We start from the raw sequence: 26,709 nt of genomic DNA on the forward strand, positions 1-26,709 counted from the left end.
GAAATACCATTCCGTTGTAACGCATGCGTGGTAAAGGCATGCGTTACAACGGAGTGCATTGTAAGAACATACAACCATGCCAGATATGCTGGGTTACCCCTAACAACCTATGAAGGGCTTGAATGCTCAGATATTGATACACATTTGTTAATTCAAGCAAATAATTTCAATGCTCTGCAGTCTGCACAGGCCAAAAGTGAGGATCTCTTTTTGGTTTAAGATGTTAATGTCAGCCTGCATGGTTCTGGAGGAAAATGGACCTCCCCACCTGCTGATTAGGGTGTTACTGTATGTAAAGCTCTTCTGATTTCTGAACAGGCTCTGCTTGGTCTACAACCCAGTGCTTGGTGGTTACGACTTTATGATTACTATGCAGAGATAAAATCAATATCCTGTCAGGTCACATGCATCCATAGACTTCATCGGTTTTTAAAGTTGTGCATTGTTTAGTCTTCTCTATATTGGCTTCTTCGTTTGTGCTTCTGTTCTTACCTGTCTGTGTATTTTAGATGTTTTCATGTTTTTTTAATTATTTTGATGTTCCCTTCTAGAGAAGTAGTTTTTACTATATCATTATCTTACAAGCTGTCACAATGAAGTACTGACCATTTTGTAATAATTTGTGATTTTATATTGCATGTACCACACCGGAAGAAATAAGAATCCTTTACAATGAAGCACGGGGACACAAATGTACAGTAAATGAGTAGGTTACACAGATTTTACAAAACAGAACAGCCAAAAAGTAGTGAATGACATCTCAACAGTATATATCCTTCCATAATCTTTAGAGTTAACGTTTAAATAAGGTATCAAATGGAGTAATGAGAGGTACTGCATGTGGTGGACTTAAGAAAGATCACAGAAATCAAGTTCAAGGCATTATCTCCAGATTTAGGAAGATAATGAATCTCCCCAACATATGAAGCAAAGACTGGCAAAGCTATAAGGTCTGGTGTTGGCTGTCAGCTTTTTAGCTTTGTTAGAATTTGTTTTGTCATGGTTTTTGCAAAACTGTATTGTTGGGGAAGCTACTGGGTCCAAACCAATAAAAGTATAGAGGAAATGATAGAATCTCCTTCCTTGTAAAGCTGCATAAACAAAAGGATTCTATCAAAAAAAGTGCAAGTGTTAATTTTATAATGTTTGTAATTTTCTTGGGAGTGTGAAATAAGGCTCTTCCTCAGATTGGTGAGATGAAGGCACTATGTGCTTTTAAAATACCCCTCACACACTAAGAACCCCTTAGTGTCATGCTTCATCAGCGGAACGGCACCGGGGTAGGATTAAAGCATTGGACATTGGCGGTTACTTGACCGCGCAAAAGAACCCTCGGTTTTGTCAGCTCATGAAGTACAAGAACGCAACTTGGAAAGGATCAATGTGTCTTTTTTTGATCAATTTTTAGCTTCACCTTGGGCCAACTCACGCCCCAAAGAACAAACTTACAGCCTATTTTTGCTGCTAGCTTGTAGGTCTTTAGGCAAACTTTAGTACTGAGTACCTTATAGTAGGGACCATTAAAAGGTCCTGATGAGCAGACAGTAGGGGACTGTCTGCGAAACATGTCGACCCGGTAGGCGCCAACAGCCCTACCTCACAACCCCTTTTTAACAATCCCAGCCAGGGAAGTGAATAAAATTGTTTTTTCCACTAGCCAGGGATTTTTTAATGTTTTTTATTCACATCACAAGGTCCCTACACCTCACAAGATTCCTCTCACACTGCACCAACACATAGCCCTTCACCACTTAAACAGTGCTCCAGCGTAGTTCGCAGGTCGTAGCACGCCCCGCCCCGTAGAGGGACGGGAAGACCCCCATGATGAAGCATGACACTAAGGGGTTCTTAGTGTGTGAGGGGTATTTTTAAAGCACATAGTGCCTTCATCTCACCAATCTGAGGAAGAGCCTCATTTCACACTCCTAAGAAAATTACAAAAATTATAAAATTAACACTTGCACTTTTTTTGAAAGAATCCTATTGATTATGAAGCTACTGGGTCTTCATTAACCAACAAAAAAACTATTTTATCTCAAAAAGCACATATTACCATGTTAGTACTTGACACTCAAGGGAATTACTTTATGGGTAGGTGTACTCCTTGTGAAAGAGCAGAATGCCATCACTCACAGTGAACTTAGCTAATGCCTAAAGTGAGCTGACCCATTAAGCCATGCTATTAACTATAGTGGGCAGAACAAAAATGTGAATGCCACAACAACACACCAATGGATGATGCGGGGTGGCTGAAAGCCAATAGGAGTAAGAATACTATACATGTAACTGTAGTAAAATAAAAAGATCTTGGCTAACACCAGATCTACAAATGGTAGGGAAAGCACGTACTGATTCACCCTGTTTGAGTAATGCATTATTATTTTCTGTGCTTAAATTTATAATTCTCTATAGCAAGTCAACAAGGTGTTTATTAGTCCCTGTAATGCTCAATTAAGAAATACCTTTGGAATTAACTGAGGTTTGCTTTGTCTCTCCCTTCTTCTCAGTAGCTCCAGAGTCACGTTAGATCTGCACACATTGGACTGTGCAAGTCACTCTTCTCCACCTTTTCTTGTCTGTATGATTGTTTATTCAAGATGTTGATTTTAAAATTTGCGCAAACCTACTTATAGTACTCCTGAGTGGAACCTTTTGATTTATTTCACATGGTTAATTGTACTCATGGCATTTGTCGTCACTAAAATCTGATTTTCCCCAGTTTCGCCATCTACAGCTGTAAATGTAACTACAGAGGCACTTGTGACTAGAGTGAGGCAAGAAACTCAAGAGGGACATGTTACTGTCGAAGTTCATCCAAAAAACACAACCCCCAGCCTTTTCCAGAAGTTCCTTGAGAAAGGTAAGGTAAATGAACTGATCACTGTTCTTACTTCTCACAAGGGCGATAGTGACCAACAAGGGACAAGGGTAAAAATATTTACACTTGCTTCAGCAGAAAGACATATATGGTTCATTGAATGATCTCTAAGACTCCTAAGGAATCAGAATGGATAAAAGATGTACAAGAATGAAAACTAGGAGAAGAAGTTTGTGTTTATATTTATGATTTATAAAGCGCATAGCTGCCCCACAGGGTTTCTTAATGCTGAAGACCGGAGAAAAAAAGCCATATCAAAAGATAAAATTAAACTGACCAGAACTAATTAAAACTACTTGAAGACTTAGAGATACGACAATAACTCGGTATGGACCTAATATAACCCATAGAGCCTCTTGATCGATAAATTCCTCAGATATGCAAGATGTAATTCCTATTTATGTTAATGGTACAATGTAGAGATACTGTATGTTACTTATTTTCAAGCTAGAAAATGTAATCGCATCAATATTGTATGTGAATGGTTTTCATTATAATAATTAAAAAAACAGTATAGTGTACAATTTAACACAGATTTTGCCTGCTCTTGCAACCTGTATAATAGCAGTTGCTCTGAGTACCACAGCTGCAGTTTCAGTAATATGGCATAAAAGCTTTGTCAGCCACACAGAATGTTAGCAATCCAATCTCTGTCAAGATTAATGAGGTTGCAGTTAGGCTACAGTAGAGCACCATGGTTTCAACTAACTGTTGTGGAAAGAAAGTGATCCACTAAGCAACTTAGAAGTATATTTGAGATAGATGGATAATATTCATGAATTTATAGAAAATGCAACCTCATTTCAGCTTTTTGCATGAATCTCAATAATTTTCATTAAAAAAGAATGAAAATTGTTTTTCCATAGAGATAATGCTTAAACCTCCAGGAGACCACAAAAATCCTTTGAATTCACCTCAATTCATAAAATCAGTCTGTCAATGCCAATTCATAATTTGAATTAACTTGATTTCTTACAACAAGCTATTTTATTATTTTCCTCACATGACCTTTATTATGGTCTTCTCATCAACTCCAGTATATTTCAATATAAAGTCTTTGTCGTGTGAGGTAAAAGAAGCGTTAGTTCCTTATCACTAAATGCAGGGCAGAAGATATCCTTGATGGAGTCTTCCATTTATGTAACACCTCAAAAAAAAATCTTACAAAAATACAGTCCATTGCATGCAACATTTCAATGGCTTTGATTTACAATATAAATAACTTCCTTAGGTACGTGCACTCCCTGGTAGTTATTGTTTTGGTGTAGAGTAGGCCAAAGGCTTTGCTTTAGGCCCCAACTCCACCATGTTCAATAACTACCTGGAAGTGCACTCCCACATGAAATATACTGGTCACCTAAACAGATATTTCCAAACCCCCTCTGAGGCATTCAATAAAAAATAGGTCCTAGTCATTAAATGTTTTTTAAGATGTATTTAACCAGTAAACCTGAATCACAATAATCGTTCTGAAATCGTAATGTCAGAGTTCATAATAACTAAAAAAAGAGACTATAATATAAAGTACCAGTTGTAACTTGTTTTATTCATCTGGGTACGGATCTATTTGTAGGTAGAAGACTACTTCAACAGCCATGTTTTCATAAACTTGTTCATTGCACTCTGTGGCTTTGAAGACATGTTGGTTCAACCCAAGAGTACATCATTTGCTTGGGCCATACTTGAAATATATATTATTAGCCAGATTGGCATAGACTGGTTCCGTATAGCTATTTGCCTAGCAATCCTTAACCAGGCTACTGTGGAAGCATTGTTGATTTAAAGCCTCCCACATTCCACACTTTCCATACACCACAACCACCATCAATCAATCAAGGAATTGTAAGCACACTACTCACTCATGAGGGTCTCAAGGTGCTGGGTGGGGGTCCCAGATCTGTTTAGCTGAAGAGCCAGGTCTTGAGGGTCTTCCTGAAGGTGTTCAGGGAGAGGGCATGTCTGATGTCTGCCGGTAGCTCGTTCCAGGTCTTGGCTGCAGTGTGAGAGAAGGATTTTCCGCCTGCTCTTGCCCTGTGGATGCGTGGGGTTTCGGTTAGTGCGATGTTGGAAGATCGGAGGTTTCTTTTGGGTACATGGAAGTTGATTCTGTCGTTGAGGTATTTGGGTATGTTTTTGTGTAGGCATTTGTAGGTGTGAGTGAGGATTTTGAAAGTGACTCTTTTCTCCACGGGGAGCCAGTGGAGACTTCGTAGGTCTTGACTGATATGTTTGTGTCGGGGATGGCGAGTATGAGTCTGGCGGCGGTGTTCTGTATTGTCTGGAGTTTGTGGAGTAGGGACTTGTTGATGTCCGCGTAGAGTGCGTTTCCATAGTCCGGGCTGCTGGCGGTGAGTGCCTGATTGACTGTCTTCCTTGACTCAGGGGGGATCCTCTTGAAGGTTTTGCGGAGTATGCGGAGGATGTTGAAGCAGCTGGAGATGACGGCATTGACCTGTCGGTTTATGGTGAGTGATGAGTCGAGACGATGACAAGGTTCTTGGCGTGGTCTGAGGGGGTAGGTGGGCTTCCGAGGGCAGTCGGCCACCAGGTGCTGTCCCATGCAGAAGGGGTGGTACCAAGGATGAGGACTTCTGTATTCTCGTCGTTGAGCTTCAGGCAGCTGCTGGTAATCCATACTGCGACATATTGCATTCCTTTCTGGAAGTTGAGTTTGGCAGTGGTGGAGTCTTTGGTGAGGGAGAGGATGAGCTGGGCGTCGTCGGCGTAGGAGACGATTTTGAGGCTTGTTGTCGGTCGATGGCTGCCAGGGGGGCCATGTAGATGTTGAAAAGGGTGGGGCTCATGGATGAACCCTGTGGGACTCCGCAGGTGATCTTTGTGGGGTCAGAGAGGAAGGGTGGGAGTCTGATCCTTTGGCTTCTTCCGGTGAGGAATGATCGAATTCAGTCCAGGTCTGTTCCTTGTATGCCTGCATTGTGTAGTGTGGCGACTAGTGTGCAGTGGGAGACGGTGTTGAAGGCCGCTAATAGGTCGAGTAAGATGAGTGCTGCGGAGTGGCCTTGGTCCAGGAGGGTGTGGATGTAGTCTGTGGCAGCGAGTAGGGCAGTCTCCGTGCTGTGGTTGCTTCGGAATCCGGATTGGGATGGGTTGAGGATGGCATTCTCTTCAATGAATCGTATCAGTTTCCTGTTGACTGTTTTTCTCTGCAACTTTGTCTGCAAAAGGGAGGAGCAAGATGAGCCAATAGTTCTTGAGGTCGGTGGGGTCAGCTGTGGGCTTCTTGAGCAGAGGTCTAACTTCTGTGCGCTTCCAGTCGTCTGGGAAGGTGCCTGTTTTGAAGATGGTGTTGATGATGCATTGTAGTTCTGGTGCGATGGAGGCCTTGGCTCTGTGGTAGATGTGAGGGGGCAGAGGTCGGTGGGGGCCCGAGTGGATGCTTTTCATGGTTGAGGCGGTGTCTTCGGCTGTGATCAGTGTCCAGTTGGAGATGGTGGGCTGGCTGTTGTTTCTGGTGGGTGCTGGGCCATCTGTAGTGCCTGGTGGATGTTTGATGAAGTTGTTGTAGAGTTTTTTTTATCTTGAGGTGAAAATAGGTTCCAAGCTTGTCGCAGAGGTCTTGGGATGGGGTGATGTCTGTGGCTTCACTGCATGGGTTGGTGAATTCTTGAATGACACTGAAAGGTTCCTTGAAGTTGGTGGAGTTGGCCAGGACTTTGTTGTGGAGGAAGTTCCTCTTGGTGGCTCTAATAATGTTGTGGTAGTCCGTCATGGCGTCCTTGTAGGTGTTGTGGTTTTCGGTTGTCTTGGTGTTTCTCCAGTTCTTCTCCAGGTGTCTGCAGGTGCGTCTGGCTTCTTGGAGAGTGGTGGTGAGCCAGGCAGCTTTCCTGGGGCATTGTCTGTCGGGGTTGCGCAGCGAGATGAGCTTGTCTGCGCAGCCGGAGATCCAGGTGTGGAGTTCTCTGGCTGCGTCATTTGCCCAGGTGTGGGTGTCTCGGGTGAGGGTGGAGTTAAGTTGCTCATCCGTAACCTTGCTGCAGTTCCTTCGTGGGGGGCTGGTTTGGGTGCCATGGGTTTGTTGATGGCGAAGTGTACGCAGGGGTGGTCGGTCCATGGTGGCTAAGTTCTGTGGCTGAATTGGACGCTGTTTCTTGCCGAAAAGATGTGGTTTGTGGGTCGGTGTGTTGACGAGTTGTTTAAGTCGATGCTGGTGAAGTTGTGACGAAGAATGGTGGAGTTTGGGTCGCTGGGGTTGTCGAGGTGGAAGTTTAAGTCTCCAATGAGTATGGAGCTTGTTGAGGCGATGACGTGGGGTGCGATGAAGTCTGTGATGGTGGTGAAGGGTGTTCGGGGGCCGGGGGTCTGTAGACAAGAGTTCCTTGGAGTGTGACTTTGGGTGTGGTCTGGATCTATAAGTGCAGGTGTTCGGCGGAGGGGAAGGTTTCGCTGGAGGTGGTGAGGCGGAGGGTGCTCTTGTGGGTGATGGCGAGGCCCCCTCCTGGGCGGTTGGGACGGTCTTTCCTCTGGATCTTGTATCTATCTGGGATGGCAGTGCTGATGTCGGGGGCAGAGGATGTGTTGGTCCCGGTCTCTGTGAAGAAGGCGATGTCGGGTGAGAGAGTCGAGTAGGTTCCAGATTTCCATGGCGTGTTTGTGTATGGAGCGTACGTTGAAGAGAATGTATTTTAGGGTGTCGCCGGTGCTGGTGTCGGATGTGTTGGAGGCCGGGGTGGCAGTGAGTGTCTGGTGGCAGTGGAGGCAGGAGAACTGACCGTGGGTCGTGTTCAGCGAGGCCTGTTGGCATTCTCTAAGTCTTCCAGGGTTGAGTGCGAGGATGGTAGTGGTGTCGTAGGGATGGGTACTGGGAGGTCCAGAGTTCCCGGCCTGGCCGCAGTCTGGTCACGGACGGGCACAGATGGGCTTTCCTTTGGCGATCCTTCGGCAGCGACCGCGCAGTAGCCACCATTAAGTAAGGGAGGTGGGAGGGAGGATAGGCTGGGAGGTGGGAGCGGTGGAATTGCCCATTATATTTGGAGTCTCTCGATTCCTAGGCTCAATGTGGTGTAGGCCAGGATTCTATTAAACAATTGTGATGAAAACTTAGAAATTGCTTCCCTCCTCCCCTCTCAGACAGTTACCGATTCTAATACTTACTAATCATGTGATACATGTTGTGAGAACATATACAATTCTTTTTTATATAAAATGTGAGGATTAATGATCAATTAGATTGTGGTCTAGAATATCAATGTCAAACAGGACAATGCTCCACATAATCATCTGGTATAGGGTGGCCTCTTTCTTTTTATAATAATAATTGTAACCTTTATATTATCAGGTGTTATTTATTGTATTGTATATATATTGTCAAGGCCTATGGGCTAAACTAAAGGCCATAACAAGCAATTGCTCCAGTCAAGGCGGCACCAACGTAATGTTTCATTTTTATCTGTGTTTTAATATACAAAATGTATGAATGTTGTTATGTATCTTTTATGGTTTTTCTAAACCGAAATAAAGATTACTGGAAGGAAGGAATTGTGGGGGGAATTCCCGGGGGGAATTCTGGGGGAAGGGGCCATTTGGGCAGCAGTGGCGAAAGGCGAAAGGAACAGGCAGGCATGAGAAAATAAAAACAGTGGTGGACTTAGAGCAAGACACATAGGGGCACAAAAACAGTGACACAACAGGGGAGAATTAAGAGGAAAAAAAAGCTGAGAAAGGTTACGGTGGTTTCAGGCAATCTGGTCCCAGTTGGAGCGGGCAGTAGGATCGGGCAGCAGCCTTGAACCTCCCAAGGAGGAGGTCGGGGTTTGGAGGCAAGAGATGGCACAGCAGAGATGCAGGAAGAGAGTGGTCCTAGACAGAGGGTCGGAGGTCTTACCGTTACACCATCACACTGTACATGGGTGTTGGTGTCAACAACACTGGGGAAAGAATAGGCTTTCACATTGGTGCAGTGACTACTGGAAGTGTTATTTAGGTCGATGGGCAGTGAGGGATGACGACACAAGTATGCTGTTCCTCGTTGTGCTGATGTGGTTGCCTGGAGCACAGGTGTGGTTGGGCTAATGGAAATATAGGTGTCCACTGTAAAAGCCATTGCCCGATCTTCATTTAGTTAATTTTACAAATGTTTACTGTCGGACCCTGTTACTTTATTTAAAGTATCCTAGTACACTAAACAATGGCTATTTCTTTACCATCATGCATTGTGATTTTTTATTTCAAATATCATTTTAACGGTATGTTGTAGCATGGACAACAGAGTAATAAGTTCTTGAAGACAGAATGGTTTTTAGGGTGTCAGAAAATGGGCGCACTGCCAGTATGGTAGCACTATAGAACTAGGTAAATTGTGGTGCAACTGGGTGAGTGGACAACCATATAACCACTCTGAGGAGAAGCAAGCAAGCTAAACTGCTCCAAAGTTAAAGAAAAAGCATACCCTATGCACACACTTGAAATGTAAAAATTGGAAACAATGTTCATATGCAATAGTCCAATGTGATACAGAGAAACAACAATAGATTGCAAATTGTAAAGATGAATAAATCTTTGTCAATAAAGAAGTCTTGTTCTCCTTGTTTTATTCAAACACAGCATGTGGACAACCAGCCGACACGTGTTTAAGAGAATATCGCAATAGACTCGCATATTCTCACAACGGTTGTGAGGAAACGTGAAACGATCTTTTCCCAACCTCTCTTACAATCTAATAACAGTATTTAAAAAATCAGATTATAAGGAAAAATCATTAATGTGGGATAGTCAGAATGCAAACAAGGGTTTGTATCATGACTGTCCTAATGGTAGGTCACATTCAATTGAAGCATAATTAGCATATTGTTAGAAAGGGTGAACTAGAAACCTAGTAGAAATCCCTATGACAAACAACAAATACAATTAGAGTCTAGTACAGTAGAATGTTACATCACATCATTGCTTCATAATAGTCATCATGGTATACGGTGAGACAATTTTCCACTTGTTCTGCTCTTATTCAGAAATTTAATCTCCTAGGAAAAATTGTAGCTCTGAGTCAAAGTTGAGGCCTAGCTCGACTGTGTACATTTTCATGATCCACATTGCCTCCATGCGTCTTAACTTCAATTCTCTGTTGCCTCCCCTAATTCCAAGATTTACCACATCGATACCGAAAAAAGAAACCACTTTCTCGCTTTCAGAATTCTGGCACCCTGCCACATGTAATGCTACAGGGTATCTTGGATCCTGTTTGATTATTGCCCTAATATGTTCCGATATTCTTTCCTTGAGGGCACGTATGGTGCTACCCACGTACTGTTTACCACATTTACACTCTATGATATAGATTACGTATTTGGTGAGACAGTTGATGTTGTCGTTTATGGAAAAACATTCCCCTTTAGGGTTACAAAATTGTCTTGTATTGTGTTTGGCCCACCTGCACATGGCACACAATCCACATTTGTAAAAACCCTTATTTTTTAAGGAAAGCCAATCTGTTGCCCTTAGACCGTGTGGTACAGTTGGACTCAATCTGTTTCTGAGGGTGTTCCCTCTTCTGAAGCAGATCTGGGGCCTGTCCGTGATAAATGGAATTAGGGATTTTTCATTTTTCAGAATTCTCCAATGTTTAATCATGCTTTTTCTTAACGTGTGATGAAGTGAATTAAATTCCGTAATCAACCTTATTGTGTTAGTTGTGGACAAAGCTTGTGTTTTTGGTTGTAAAATGTCAGTTCTTACAACTTTGTTGATTCTCCTCTCAGCTTGTTTAATTACATTACTAGCGTAACCTCTTTTGGAGAACCTGGTTCTCATGTCATGTACACAGTCTATATATTGTGATTCTTCACTACAGAGCCTTCTGGCCCTTAGAAATTCACCATATGGTATAGACTTCACCTGGTGTGGCGGATGGGAACTGTTAGCATGCAATATAGAGTTACATGACGTGGATTTTCTAAACAGCTTACTGTGTAAGGTGTTATCCGCCACATATAGTTCTATATCTAAAAATTCGATTCTGGTTTTACTGTGTGTCATGGTAAATTTAATTTCCCATGTGTTATTGTTTAGATAGTTAAAGAAATCCATAAGTAATTCCTCTGAGCCTGACCATAGGAGAAAGCAGTCATCTATGTAGCGACCCCAGAAGATTATATAGTCAATGTATTGGGAGCCCTTGTCCCCCCAGATGAGATCAGATTCTAAGTTGCCCATAAAAAGATTAGCAAACGATGGAGAAAATTTAGACCCCATCGCCACTCCCTTCTTTTGTCGATACCATTTTTTGTCAAAAACGAAAAAGTTGTTATTAAGCACCAGTTCCATCATCTCTGATAGCATTGCAGTATGTTGATACAGTGTGGCTGGTCTGTTGCCCAAACATTTATTCATAGCAAGTAGTCCCAAATCGATATTAATACTGGTGTATAAGGACACAACGTCCATAGTGACAAGAAATGTGTCTGGTTGCCAATGGATATCAGAAAGAATACTCAAAATGTGTCTGGAGTCTTGAATATACGAAGGAAGATTGTGTACCAGAGGACCCAGAAAGAGATCTATGTATTCCGCTATCCTTTCAGTGGGACCCCCTATGCCCGAGACTATAGGTCTACCTGGAGGGAAGGGCTGGTTCTTGTGTACCTTGGGGAGTGTGTAGAGCCACGGGTATGTGGGTCGAAAAACTTTAAGATATAAGTATTCTTGGTCATTCAGTAGACCTGACTGTTTCCACACCAAAAGTTTATCATTGATCTTAGTTGTCAAGGGGCCTATTGGATTGAAGGGTATTGGTTCGTAACAAGTAGCATCTGCCAATTGACTATGAATTTCCCCTTCGGTTCTCACAATGTTTTTCCATAAACGACAACATCAACTGTCTCACCAAATACGTAATCTATATCATAGAGTGTAAATGTGGTAAACAGTACGTGGGTAGCACCATACGTGCCCTCAAGGAAAGAATATCGGAACATATTAGGGCAATAATCAAACAGGATCCAAGATACCCTGTAGCATTACATGTGGCAGGGTGCCAGAATTCTGAAAGCGAGAAAGTGGTTTCTTTTTTCGGTATCGATGTGGTAAATCTTGGAATTAGGGGAGGCAACAGAGAATTGAAGTTAAGACGCATGGAGGCAATGTGGATCATGAAAATGTACACAGTCGAGCTAGGCCTCAACTTTGACTCAGAGCTACAATTTTTCCTAGGAGATTAAATTTCTGAATAAGAGCAGAACAAGTGGAAAATTGTCTCACCGTATACCATGATGACTATTATGAAGCAATGATGTGATGTAACATTCTACTGTACTAGACTCTAATTGTATTTGTTGTTTGTCATAGGGATTTCTACTAGGTTTCTAGTTCACCCTTTCTAACAATATGCTAATTATGCTTCAATTGAATGTGACCTACCATTAGGACAGTCATGATACAAACCCTTGTTTGCATTCTGACTATCCCACATTAATGATTTTTCCTTATAATCTGATTTTTTAAATACTGTTATTAGATTGTAAGAGAGGTTGGGAAAAGATCGTTTCACGTTTCCTCACAACCGTTGTGAGAATATGCGAGTCTATTGCGATATTCTCTTAAACACGTGTCGGCTGGTTGTCCACATGCTGTGTTTGAATAAAACAAGGAGAACAAGACTTCTTTATTGACAAAGATTTATTCATCTTTACAATTTGCAATCTATTGTTGTTTCTCTGTATCACATTGGACTATTGCATATGAACATTGTTTCCAATTTTTACATTTCAAGTGTGTGCATAGGGTATGCTTTTTCTTTAACTTTGGAGAGTAATAAGTTCACCCTGTAGTTTTGTGCAAGATACACTCTTTTGTTCTCATTGTGTTATTGTGGCCCTCTTCTGCTCTTTCTCGGGGTGGATTTTTGTTAAGGGTTATTTGGCGCACAGATGAAAAGGCTTTCTCTTAACTTCTTTTCATTTATTATGTATAGGAATAGGCTGCAAAGATCCACAGCTGAAACTTCAGGAGCAGCCACAGACCCTGGCTCCTAGTGCAAAGGATCTTCACAGTAAGTGCATATAACATTGTTGTCATGCTTAATGCTAAATACATAGCCGTTCTACGAATCGCTCAATTGAACTATGATCATTTAGAGCAAGCAGGCAATTTTATTTTCACAAAACATCTTTTCCCATATTTGCATTGGGTACAGCAGGTAATTTCCAGAGAGAGACTTGCTCAGGCGTTTAACACTACTCATAACACATTGATTTGAAAGTTAGAAAGAGTAGCAAAAGATGAAGAGGAAATAAATAGGGAACATTGGATGAAAGAAGGCAGCACCGAAACTTAAGGAGGTAAAAGGGAATCAGGAAATGATGGAAAGATGCCAAGATCAAGTGATTAAGGCATGAATTAGAGTATGGAAAGCGAGAGTGCAAACCAAAATTCATAAGGAAACTTGGTATGAGAGATATCAGAGTATGCTACACTTGGAGAACATTCAAAACCCTATTTGGAGAACCATCGAGAATCACTGTGTAAAAATGTTTTGATGTATACAGGCTAGTGTGTGTGATTGAATTTCTGTATTACTATGTACATGTGTTGCACAACTATCGAAAATTCTTAAGTAATAATCCCCCAAAAAAGTGGCAAAAAAAACAGTTGTTTTCTGTAAAAGTGCAGCCAGCTGAGGAAACAGTTGCGGATAAACTGCAGACCCAGGACAACATGCAAGAACAAGCATTTACAATGCAATGGTCTCCGCATTTTTAAAGTTAGAGCTATTGGCATTGCTCATGACATTATTTTTATGTATGTTTTTTTTTAAAAAACATAAATAAATGGCATTGTCATTTACAATGCCAATAGGAGGGCAGGAGAGCAAGCACAAGCAACGAGGGGGCAGGAGAGCAAGCACAAGCAACGAGGGGGCAGGATAGCAAGCACAAGCAACGAGGGGGGAGGACAGCAAGCACAAGCAACGAGGGGGGCAGGACAGCAAGCACGAGCAACGGGGGCAGGGGAGCAAGCACAAGCAACGAGGGGGCAGGGGAGCAAGCACGAGCAACAAGGGGGTAGGGGAGTAAGCACAAGCAACGAGGGGGTAGGGTAGCAAGCACAAGCAACGAGGGGGGCAGGACAGAAAGCACAAGCAACAGGGGGGTAGGACAGCAAGCACAAGCAATGAAGGGGGCAGGACAGCAAGCGCAAGCAACGGGGGGAGGAATGCAAGCACGAGCAACGAGGGGGGCAGGACAGCAAGCATGAGCAACGGTGGGGCAGGGGAGCAAGCACGAGCAACGAGGGGGGTAAGGGAGCAAGCACAAGCAACGAGGGAGGGGCAGGACAGCAAGCACAAGCAACGGGGGCAGGGGAGGAAGCACAAGCAACGAGGGGAGAGGAGGACAGCAAGCACGACAGGGCAGCAAGCACAAGCAACGGGGGCAGGGGAGCAAGCACAAGAAACGGGTGAGGACAGCAAGCACAAGCAACGAGGGGGGGCAGGACAGCAAGAACCAGCAATGGCAGGGGAGCAAGCACGAGCAACGGGGGTGGGGGCAGGGGAGAAAGCACAAGCAACGAGGGGGGCAGGACAGCAAGCACCAGCAACGAGGGGGCAGGACAGCAAGGGGGGCAGGACAGCGAGCACAAGCAACGGGGGGTAGGGGAGCAAGCACATGCAACGAGGGGGGAGGACAGCAAACACGAGCAACGAGGGGGGGCAGGACAGCAAGGGGGGCAGGACAGCGAGCACAAGCAACGGGGGCAGGGGAGCAAGCACAAGCAACGAGGGGGGAGGACAGCAAGCACGAGCAATGAGGGGGGCAGGATAGCAAGCACGAGCAACGGGGGCACGGGAGCAAGCACGAGCAACGGCTGGACAGCAAGGGGGCAGGACAGCAAGTACAAGCAACGGGGGGCAGGGGAGCAAGCACAAGCAACTAGGGGGGAGGACAGCAAGCACGAGCAATGAGGGGGAGGACAGCAAGCATGAGCAACGAGGGGGGGCAGGATAGCAAGCACGGGCAACGGGGGGCAGGGGAGCAAGCACGAGCAACGGCAGGACTGCAAGGGGGGCAGGACAGCGAGCACAAGCAACAGGGGCAGGGGAGCAAGCACAAGCAATGAGGGGGGAGGACAGCAAACATGAGCAACGAGGGGGGCAGGACAGCAAGGGGGGGCAGGACATCGAGCACAAACAACGGGGGGCAGGGGAGCAAGCACAAGCAACGAGGGGGGCAGGACAGCAAGCATGAGCAACGGAGGGCAGGGGAGCGAGCACGACCAACGGGGGTTGGGGCAGGAGAGCAAGCACAAGCAACGAGGGGGGGCAGGACAGCAAGCACGAGCAACGAGGGGGCAGGACAGCAAGGGGGGCAGGACAGTGAGCACAAGCAACAGGGGGCAGGGGAGCAAGCACAAGCAACGAGGGGGGAGGACAAAAAGCACGAGCAGCGAGAGGGGGAGGACAGCAAGGGGGGGCAGTACAGCGAGCACAAGCAACGGGGGCAGTGGAGCAAGTACAAGCAACGAGGGGGAGGACAGCAAGCACGAGCAACGAGGGGGGTGCAGGATAGCAAGCACGAGCAACGGGGGCAGGGGAGCAAGCACGAGCAACGGCAGGACAGCAAGTGGGGTAGGACAGCGAGCAAAAGCAACGGGGGCAGGGGAGCAAGCACAAGCAACGAGGGGGGGAGGATAGCAAGCACGAGCAACTAGGGGGGCAGGACAGCAAGGGGGGAGGACAGCAAGCACAATCAATGGGGGCAGGGAAGCAAGCACAAGCAACGAGGGGTGGGAGGACAGCAAGCATGAGCAACGAGGGGGGGCAGGACAGCAAGGGGGGGGCAGGACAGCAAGCACAAGCAATGGGGTCAGGGGAGCAAGCACAAGCAATGAGGGGGGAGGACAGCAAGCACGAGCAACAAGGTGGGCTGGACAGCAAGGGGGGCAGGACAGCGAGCACAAGCAACCGGGGCAGGGGAGCAAGCACAAGAAACGAGGGGGGGAGGACAGCAAGCAATGGGGGGCAGGGGAGCAAGCACAAGCAATGAAGGGGGAGGACAGTAAGCACAACAGGACAGCGAGCACAAGCAATGGGGGGCAGGGGAGCAAGCACAAGCAACGAGGGGGGAGGACAGCAAGCACGAGCAACGAAGGGGGGCAGAACAGCAAGCATTAGCAACGGGGGCAGGGGAGCAAGCATGAGCAATGGGGTGGGGGCAGGGGAGTAAGCACAAGCAACGGCAGGACAGCAAGGGGGGAAGGCCAGTGAGCAAAAGAAAAGGTGGGCAGGGGAGCAAGCAACGAGGGGGGTAGGACAGCAAGCACGAGCAATGAGGGGGAGGAGCAGGACAGCGAGCACACGCAACAGGGGGTCAGGGGAGCAAGCACAAGCAACGAGGGGGTGGGAGGACAGCAAGCACGAGCAACGAGGGGGGGCAGGATAGCAAGCACGAGCAACGGGGGCAGGGGAGCAAGCACAAGCAACGGCAGGACAGCAAGGGGAGCAGGACAGGGAGCACAAGTAACTGGGTCAGGGGAGCAAGCACAAGCAACTAGGGGGAGGACAGCAAGCACGAGCAATGAGGGGGGAGCAGAACAGTGAGCACAAGCAACGAGGGGGGGCAGGACAGCAAGCACCAGCAACGAGGGGGCAGGACAGCAAGGGGGGCAGGACAGCGAGCACAAGCAACGGGGGGCAGGGGAGCAAGCACAAGCAACGAGGGGGGAGGACATCAAACACGAGCAACAAGAGGGGGCAGGACAGCAAGGGGGGGCAGGACAGCGAGCACAAGCAATGGGGGGCAGGGGAGCAAGCACAAGCAACGAGAGGGGAGGACAGCAAGCACGAGCAATAAGGGGGTCAGGATAGCAAGCACGAGCAACGGAGGGCAGGGGAGCAAGCACGAACAACGGCAGGACAGCAAGGGGGGCAGGACAGCGAGCACAAACAACGGGGGGCAGGGAAGCAAGCACAAGCAACGAGGGGGAAAGGACAGCAAGCATGAGCAATGAGGGGTGGGGCAGGACAGCAAGGGGGGCAGGACAACGAGCACAAGCAACGGGGGCAGGGGAGCAAGCACAAGCAATGAGGGGGCGGACAGCAAGCATGAGCAACGAGTGGGGGGGCAGGATGGCAAGCACGGGCAACGGGGGCAGGGGTGCAAGCATGAGCAACGGCAGGACAGCAAGGGGGGCAGGACAGCGAGCACAAGGAATGAGGGGCAGGGGAGCAAGCACAAGCAATGAGGGGGGAGGACAGCAAGCATTAGCAACGAGGGGGGCAGGACAGCAAGGGGAGCAGGACAGGGAGCAGAAGCAACGGGGGAAGGGGAGCAAGCAGAAGCAACGAGGAGGGGCAGGACAGCAAGCACGAGCAACGGGGGGCAGGGGAGCAAGCATGACCAATGGGGGTGGAGGCAGGGGAGCAAGCACAAGCAACGAGGGGGGACAGGACAGTAAGCACGAGCAACGAGGGGGCAGGACAGCAAGGGGGGCAGGACAGCGAGCACAAGCAACGGGGGCAGGGGAGCAAGCACAAGTAACGAGGGGGGAGGACAACAAGCAGGAGCAGCGAGGGGGGGCAGGACAGCAAGGGGGGGCAGGACAGTGGGCACAAGCAACGGGGGCAGTCGAGCAAGCACAAGCAAAGAGGGGGAGGACCCAAGCACGAGCAACGAGGGTGGCGCAGGATAGCAAGCACGAGCAACGGGGCAGGGGAGCAAGCACGAGCAACGGCAGGACAGCAAGTGGGGCAGGACAGCGAGCACAAGCAACGGGGGCAGGGGAGCAAGCACAAGCAACGAGGGGGGAGGATAGCAAGCATTAGCAACAAGGGGGGGCAAGACAGCAAGCACAAGCAACATGGGCAGGGGAGCAAGCACAAGCAACAAGGGGTGAGAGGACAGCAAGCACAAGCAACGAGGGGGGGTCAGGATAGCAAGCACGAGCAATGGGGTGGCAGGGGAGCAAGCAAGAGCAACGGCAGGACAGCAAGGGGGTCTAGATACGGGGGCAGGGGAGTAAGCACAAGCAACGAGGGGGGAGGACAGCAAGCATGAGCAACGAGGGGGGGCAGGACAGCAAGGGGGGCAGGACAGCAAGGGGGGGCAGGACAGCAAACACAAGCAACAGGGGGCAGGGGACCAAGCACAAGCAACGAGGGGGGAGGACAGCAAGCACGAGCAAAAAGGGGAGCAGGACAGCAAGGGGGGCAGGGGAGCAAGCACAAGCAAAGGTGGGCAGGGGAGCAAGCACGAGCAACGGGGTGGGGGCAGGGGAGCAAGCACAAGCAACGGCAGGACAGCAAGGGGGGAAAGACAGCGAGCACAAGCAATGGGGGGCAGGGGAGCAAGCAATGAGGGGGGTGGACAGAAAGCACAAGCAATGAGGGGGGCAGGACAGCAGGGGGAGCAGGACAGCGAGCACAAGCAACGGGGGTCAGGGGAGCAAGCACAAGCAACGAGGGGGTGGGAGGACAGCAAGCACGAGCAACGAGGGGGGGCAGGATAGCAAGCATGAGCAACGGGGGCAGGGGAGCAAGCACAAGCAATGGCAGGACAGCAAGGGGGGCAGGACAGCGAGCACAAGTAACGGGGGCAGGGGAGCAAGCACAAGTAACAAGGGGGAGGACAACAAGCAAGAGCAACGAGGGGGGCAGGACAGCAAGGGGGGGCAGGACAGCGAGCACAAGCAACGGGAAGCAGGGGAGCAAGCACAAGCAACAAAGGTGGGACAACAATCACGAGCAACGAGGGGGCAGGACAACATGCAACAGGGGCAGGGGAGCAATCACAAGCAACGAGGGGGGAGGACAGCAGGGACAACAGGACAGCGAGCACAAGCAACGGGGGTAGGGGAGCAAGCAAGCAATGAGGAGGGGAGGACAGCAAGCACGAGCAATGAGGGGGAGGACAGCAAGCACGAGCAACGAGGGGGGAGCAGGACAGTGAGCACAACCAACGGGGGGCAGGGAAGCAAGCACAAGCAATGAGGGGGGAGGACAGCAAGCATGAGTAACAAGGGAGGCAGGACAGCAATGGGGGGCAGGACAGCAAGCACAAGCAACGGGGGGCAGGGGAGCAAGCACAAGCAACGAGGGGGGAGGACAGCAAGCACGAGCAACGAGGGCGGCAGGACAGCAAGGGGGGATAGGACAACAAGCACAAGCAACGGGAGGCAGGGGAGCAAGCAGAAGCAACGAGGGGGGAAGACAGCAAGCACAAGCAACGAGGGAGGGGCAGGACAGCAAGCACAAGCAACGCGGGGCAGGGAGTAAGCACAAGCAATGAGGGGGAGGACAGCAAGCACGACAGGACAGGAAGCACACGCAACGGGGGGCAGGGGAGCAAGCACAAGCAATGAGGAGGGGAGGACAGCAAGCACGAGCTATGAAGGGGGCAGGACAGCAAGCACGAGCAACGGGGGCAGGGGAGCAAGCACAAGCAATGGCAGGACAGCAAGGGGGGGCAGGACGCGAGCACAAGCAATGGGGGCAGGGAGCAAGCACAAGCAACGAGGGGGGAGGACATCAAGCACGAGTAACGAGGGAGGGGCAGGACAGCAAGGGGGGGCGGGGGTAGGAGATCAAGCACAAGCAATAAGGGGGCAAACGGGCGCTTCTTACTGTATGGGTTCCTGCTTTGCCCTGCTGCAGTCAAGCCTCCTCATCAAAAGGGGACAAGGACGAGCGAAGAGCCGAGCCAAGGGTCTAGGAGCAGAGTCTGCTCATGATGCCTGCACGGGCCAGTCGGGAAAAACGGATTGAAAGTAAACCGAGCGCGTGAGCTCTAATGCATGAAATTATTTTAGATAAGAAAAACCGTCTGAATAAAGAAATAAACGCGAGTGCGAGTGAACGCTAAAGAACAAAAAAAGCCTGCTGTGAACCAAAGTGCAGGAGAGAGAGCTTAAGCGCATGCAGCCAAGCGCAAAGCCAGTAAATGAAAATAAACATTGCCAGCGTTTGTATCTCAGTGCGTGTAACTGAGTAAAAGCCGAGTGAATCCCATTTGGAAAATAAACAGAGATTCAGTGTGTGCAGTCAGGCGGGAAGCCAGCAATTGAAAGTAAACATTACCAGCGCATGTGCCTCTGCGCGTGTAACTGAATAAAAGCTTAACTGAGTAAAAGCAGAGTGAATCCCATTTGGAAAATAAACAGAGATTCAGTGCGTGCAGCCAAGCATGAAGCCAGCAATGGAAAGTAAACATTACCAGCGCATGTGCCTCTGCGCGTGTAACTGAATAAAAGCTGAGTGAGCTCCTAATTGAAAGTGTCCAATGGATTTCTTTACAGTTCGAAGACATCGCCAGTACGCAGGGTGCCGATCAGGGAGATCTCGGACTGCGGCAGGCTCCGACTGAGGGAGGGGAAGGCACCGTGAGGGTTGTGACGCGGTATCCATATGCCTGTTGTCTGCTCCCGCTGCCTGCACGCGCCAGTCACCCCTCTGATTGATTATTAAGGAAGACCAATGGTAGTGTCTTTGGGGAGTTGTAAACCAATCAGAGAGCCGACTTGAGCGTGCAGGCAGCGTGCTGAGGGGCGTGCTCTCTCCCGATGACATCAGGGAGAGAAAGAAGAGAGAAAAAATGCCCCCGAATCGGGAAAAGACAGGGGTTAAAGGGAGTGACGCCCCTCTCCTCCAATGGCTGGCCAGCATTTACGAGGCCAGCCAATGGAGAAGATGGGCAGGTTCAAGCCCCCATACTAAGAATCATTAAATCTCTGACAGAGACTGCGCAAGCGCAGCCTACGGTCCTCGACCTAGAAACCAACATGCATGAGAAAAACCCAAAGTTACAGCTGGGAAAACTAAGAAGCGTGTCCAACACTCAGGTAAATTCACAATCCTGCATGCAAACAAAACGCAACAAGCAAGGTGTAAAAGAACCATCCAGAGAGCCTATGACATCAAGAGCCAGGGGCAGCCGATCATTGAAACTTTTTGTATCAACCAGATGAGTTGGCACTGTAAGGTGATGCTGAGAAAAGATAACTTAGATATACAGAGGTGAGCATCAAATTATAGAACCAGAGCAAGAGGACAACATTGAGTATAATGCTCACAATTGTACAAGCCAAGAGACTTGGAGGATTCTTCAAGCTAAAAGAACAATAACATATCAAGGCATATCCTATCAATAACATACACAGGTTGTCAATATGTAGACCTGTATACCGTTGGCCTATTTAGCCAAATTAGCGGGCCAGTCTTTTATTTGTACATATTTCTTATCAGACATCTTTGCTCACTGTGTAGCCTGCATTGTTGATTTGTACCACTATTGTTACAGAAGTTTTCTTCTGAACTTCTGATTACTGATCGTTTTACAGTGGATGTACATTATGTAATACAATCAGAATTAATTCTCACACACAGGCTTGCTCGGCATTAAAGTGAAGCATAAATACAAAAAAAAATACAAAAAAACCTAAAGACTATGGTAAGAGGAAACCAAGTTGGAAAGAGCAGAAAACCGAGATAGAAACAGTGAAATAACTTGATAGGTAACTGGCAGCATGGGTATTTGTCAGTGTAGGTTAAGTATAGCCACCAACTCGCCCCACTTCAATTGTGGGTTCCTCTAATCCCAAATTTTTGAGCCCTAGTCACACATTATGTTCAAGATGGGTGTCATAAACCTGAGGATAATACTATCATCTTTCCATCCAGCATACCCATGGGATAAGTCGAGCCTGAAATCTATGCCTATCAATCTACAGGACTTTCAGATGCTGGATGCCTACGCCTCAGTGGTAAGACCTCATTGGCAAAGCTTTAATAGTCTATTCTGGAAACCACATGAATGATAATTTATGCTTTTCTTAAGATGAAAATTAGGCAGCACCTTATTGTATTAAAAATATATAATGGTATCTGCTTGCACTGACAGACTTATTTCATGGCAGCACGTGGCACTTGGTAGAATTCCTCCCATAACAGCATTTCCGGTTTAATTTCCCTTTCCCTACATATCACCTATAGTGGAATCCAGTGATCAGCACATTGCACTTTACATAGTATTGGACTGCCACTGTACGAAATAGCATTAAATATCAATGTTGAAGAGCTGGACTAATCCTTTGATATTTTTTGACTCTTAGAAATGTAGCCCCATCAGTACATGCTAATAATTGTATTTCATTAGCACAGCATTTAAAAAAAAACTTTTTTTATTGAAGCCAAGGTTTGTCAAACATAAACATTTACATAAAGCAACATTATATCATAGCAGAAAGCCAAGCAACAAAACAAATCTATTACAGCCAAATAAATCACCATGAGTCACTATCCCAGATCACGATCATGTTATACATTTCATAGAAAAGAGTTGATCAGGTATAAAAGTACAAAAATCCCATAGAAAAAGCCCCCTGTAAACATTCACACAATAAATAGATATATAAACAATTGACGAGGTCTTAAATCTCATTCCCGCCCTCCACCAAGCAAACTGGCCACTGCATCCTCTCCCTCTGTTAATCAAATCTCGAACCCCCTGTTTTATTAAATTTATTAAGTCCCCCATTTCTGGCTGCGAAGCTATATTCACTCTCTTTACCCTTCTCATCTTATGCCCCCATTCCAAGGCTGACGGAATCGATTCGGAACGCCAATTTTGAAGGACCAATGATCTTGCAATCGCCATAGCTATGTACAGAAATCTAGTTACTGAGTCTACAAAATGGAGATCCGGATCAAAGCCAAATAGAATTAACCTGTCATTTACTTCCAACTGTAATTTACATTCTTTTTCGAGATACACAAATACCTCGACCCAGTACACAATAATCTTTGGACAGCGAAGCATAATATATGACCAATTAGCAGCAGGAACATTCAAACATTGGAAACATTGGGAAGACTGATTGGGGTACATTTTAGCCAGGGCAGCTGGGGTTCGGTACAGCAGCCATTTACTAAAGAATAACATCCTGCGCCCGTTTGCCCCTCTTAAGGAGCTGAAATTCAACCTGTTAATAGTGGTCCAGATATAGGGGGAGATTTCACAGTTTTCCTGCTCTGACCATTTCCTTAAAGCTTTAGATTCAACATCAGCCCCCCTTACAGAGGTCAAATATTTCTTCCAGGCACCAGGCTTCCTGTCTGATACTTTAACTAAAAGATCCTCCACCAACTGATTCTGAATCAAGAAAGAATTAGTGCTGGTTTCAGCAAGATTTTTAAATAAAGTACCATAAGAATTAATTAAGATAAAATCATTGGTCAATGATTAGCGCATGTCTACTATAGACACCCAGTTACCATCCTGTATAAAGTCAGAGATTTTAACAAACCCCACTTCCGCCCATTTTACGGCCAGATATCTGGGTTGTCTAACACCTATAAAGGGGAGAATTTCTTCTAATAGGGAAGCTGAGTTGATTGCAGGTATGGAATATTTTTTTTAAAAATGCCTGCCTTCTTTTGAAAAGCCATTGCAAACTCTTGTAGCGGACCAGCTTTGGAAATCTGAACATTAACAGGAGATAATGAATTTGGCTACCCTGACACATAAGATTAATAAAAAAGTTAATAAAAGAATGTGCTTGTGGTGCTGGCTTAAACCTTGACAAATATTGCGCAAAATACGCATCATAGTAGCTTTTAAGATTGGGAAGTGCTAACCCACCCTGATCCAAGTCTTCATATAAAGTGCTAAGTGCAAGGTGGGGGACTTTCTATACCCATATAAAGGCTGTAAACATTGATTCAACCTGAGAAAAGAAGTAATTTGATAAAGTGCACGGAATTGAAGCAAACAAAAAATTAAATAACGGTAAAACTGACATCTTTATCAGAGCCACTCGTCCCATAATAGACAAAGGAAGTGAATTCCATCGGGAAAACAGCCCTTTAACTTTCTTTATTAGGGGATCGAAGTTTAATTTATATAGATCATCAATTAGGTTTGAAAAGAATATTCCCAAATATCTCTTTGGATTAGAGTTATCAGAACCCCGGATATCGGGGTGTAGATTTATAGCGTCACTCCCACACAGAATAACTTCAGCCTTGCCCTTGTTAATGCGGTATCCCCCTAAAGCTTCAAAGTCCTCAAACAACTTGAAGACCTTGGATTGCACCTCAACCGTGGGCTTAATTAAAAGCATGATGTCATCAGCGTACAGCTTTATTTTGGGCATTGCTGTAATTGGAGGATGAATATCGACACAATTACGAATAGCTGTTGCTAAGGGTTCAATAAAGAACGCGAATAGCACCAGTGATAAAGGGCAACCTTGCCTCATGCCTCGCTTAATTTGAATAGATCCTACCACTTCCGAACTGATGCTTATATTGGCCATCGCGTTCTCATATAGGCTCTGAATTAAAAGTATCAATGACCTTGGGATATTAAAAGAGTGTAAAATTAAAAATAATGTCTCCCAGACCACAAGGTCAAAGGTCTTTTCTGCATCTAATAATAAGATGAGATCCGGAATCTTCTGGCCCTCAAAGTAATCCAGGGCTTCTGCAAGAAAGTGGGTGTTAGTGGCCAATTGTCTTCCAGCTAGAAACCTGTTCTGGTCGGGGTGGATCAACTGTGCTGCGAATGTATTGAACCTACAAGATAGAAGTTTTGTGACGATTTTGTAGTCCGAGTCCAGCAGCGTGATCGGACGATAGGAGCTAGGATCCATCTTATCCTTACCTTTCTTTGGAAAACTTACAATGTTCCCCTGCCTAAAAGATTCCGGAACAGGCCCTCCTTTTAATAAAGAATCAATCGGGATTAAAAAAAAATCTGAAAGTGCTCCAAAAAAGACCTTAAAAAATTCTACGAGTAGTCCATCTGGACCACAGGCCTTGCCATTCGCCAAGCCTTTTACAACTTCCTCCAGTTCTGACAAGGAAAAAGGGCTCGCCATAGATTGATTATCTATTTCAGACAGGGTTGAGGATGGATTTTCTTGATGGAATTTAGCAAGCAGTTGGTCATCAACCCTTTGTGATTTACCGTAGATAGAGTCATAGTGTGCCATCATGATGTCCCCTATTCTCCCTGGGTCTTCTGTGGGAGCTGCTGTCAGGGGGCATTTTAATGCTTTAATTTGATTTGCTGCGGCCTGCCTCTTTGGCCTGCCACGCCAATAGCTTACCAGTGAAATTACTTTCCTCATAAACCTTCTGTTGAAAGCGTTGAAAAAAGATCTCACTTTGGATGTTATAGGCAGAGCAGAGCTCACGTTTGGCCTTATCAAGAAGTTTTTTATTAGAAACAGTAGGAATTTTCAAAAATATCTTGTTGAGGGCATGGATCTTATCTTCATGCTGTAACTTCTCCAGCCTAGCCTTCTTGGACATGGCTGCATCTTTGCCTATTAATAGCCCCCACACGAATGCTTTAATTGAATCCTAAACTATATGTGGTGCAACAGACATAGTGTTCTGATTCAAAAATTGTCTAATCCCTAAATCCATGGACTTTACCCAGTCTTTATCATTTAAGTACTGCTTATTAAAAGCCCACATTTTTGGGAGTCTCAATCGTTCCCCCAGATGGATTTCCAATGTCAGCATTGCGTGGTCTGAGAATGCATTAAAAAAAAATTGGTTGTGAGAACTCTAACCCCTGGGAGATCAAAAAAATCAATACGAGAGGAGGAGCAGAATCGACCAGATCCACAAGTGTATCTCCTTTGAGATGAAAACGCTGAAAGCCATGGATCATAAAAGTTCAGTACAGATTCATAATGTTTCAAAACTTTAAAAGATCTGGGCTTTGTCTGCCTCTTCCCCTGTACTGTGGAGTCTAGCCGTGGATCCATCAAAATATTGGAATCCCCTCCTAAAATTAAATCCCCCGGGATCCTGATCAGTGCTTAAAAAAGTTCCTCATAGGGTTTCATATTGTCCTCTACAGGTGCATAAAAACTCACAAATGTGAGAGGGCAAGGTTTGGATCTGAACGAATAGGAGGCCCAGCACCACCTCCCAGATGGATCGCTACCGGAGTTGATATACTCTGTTTGTAAATTTTTATTAATGAAAATGGCAGTCCCTCTATGGGATGCCGAAGAGGATGAGAACCCCCTATAACCTGCCTATGATCTGAACATAGAAAATTCAGAGATCTTAATGGGCGCAATATGGGTTTCCTGTAGAAGAATTACCCCTGGGTTTTCTGTTTTTACCCACGCTTCAATAGCATGCGTCTTTCTCTTATTATTGAGCCTGTTAACATTAAACAAGACAACCTTTAAAATTGACATTTTAGCCATATATAAACAGTAGTGACTTTTCTAGCGAAATAAATGGATCAAATAGACAAAAAACAATTGAATATGGACAAACAACCAGCTTCATTTTTTCCCCTTTGCAAACCCCTCCCCACCCACCAAGAATTGGACTTCCCCCCCTCCACCACACCTTCCACTTTCCCCACCGCCAACTCAATTCGGGTGTCATTGTGATTATCTCTGCATGGTACTTACCATATAATTCCTCTCACGGCTGTGTGATTAAGTTGGGCATCGCCTGTCATTTAATATAACATTTCCTGTCACAATAATGGCATCCGTGATACTATTGTATGCTTCACATGTTACATATTATTGCATCCTCTTATCAGAGTCTGGCATATCGTTGTATGTCACAATATCAACCCCTAAAATATTATTCTACACTGTACATTGTTATCATTATCAAGATTTACTTCTATTAACTTCTCAATGGTGATACTTTTTCGAGTTGATGTTATGGTCCATCTCGAAGTCTATGTGGTATGCCACCACGGCACATACTATGCAATTGCTGTAAACAAATTGTGTCCTCTCTTTGGACCTTGTTAGCAAAACTGCCACTCAGTCTGTTGAACATTTAGAGATCTGCTACTCAACCACATTAGATTAAAAAAAATATTGGATTTTGTTAGTCAAAC

At 46.3% G+C, this 26,709-nt stretch overlaps 1 protein-coding gene across 1 annotated transcript in view; it reads left to right on the plus strand.

Annotated features, from left to right (window-relative positions):
• Positions 1-26,709, plus strand: part of LOC147683540 (uncharacterized) — a 250,716-nt gene that overhangs the window by 120,252 nt on the left and 103,755 nt on the right. Inside the window, exons 4-6 of the mRNA XM_086943932.1 lie at positions 2,720-2,860; positions 12,801-12,878; positions 21,498-21,580. Of these exons, the coding sequence (XP_086800058.1) occupies positions 2,720-2,860; positions 12,801-12,878; positions 21,498-21,580 (302 nt within the window). The remainder of the gene's footprint in view (positions 1-2,719; positions 2,861-12,800; positions 12,879-21,497; positions 21,581-26,709) is intronic.

The sequence above is a fragment of the Lissotriton vulgaris genome, chromosome 11, assembly GCF_964263255.1.
Source record: "Lissotriton vulgaris chromosome 11, aLisVul1.2, whole genome shotgun sequence".
In the NCBI taxonomy this organism is placed as follows: domain Eukaryota; kingdom Metazoa; phylum Chordata; class Amphibia; order Caudata; family Salamandridae; genus Lissotriton; species Lissotriton vulgaris.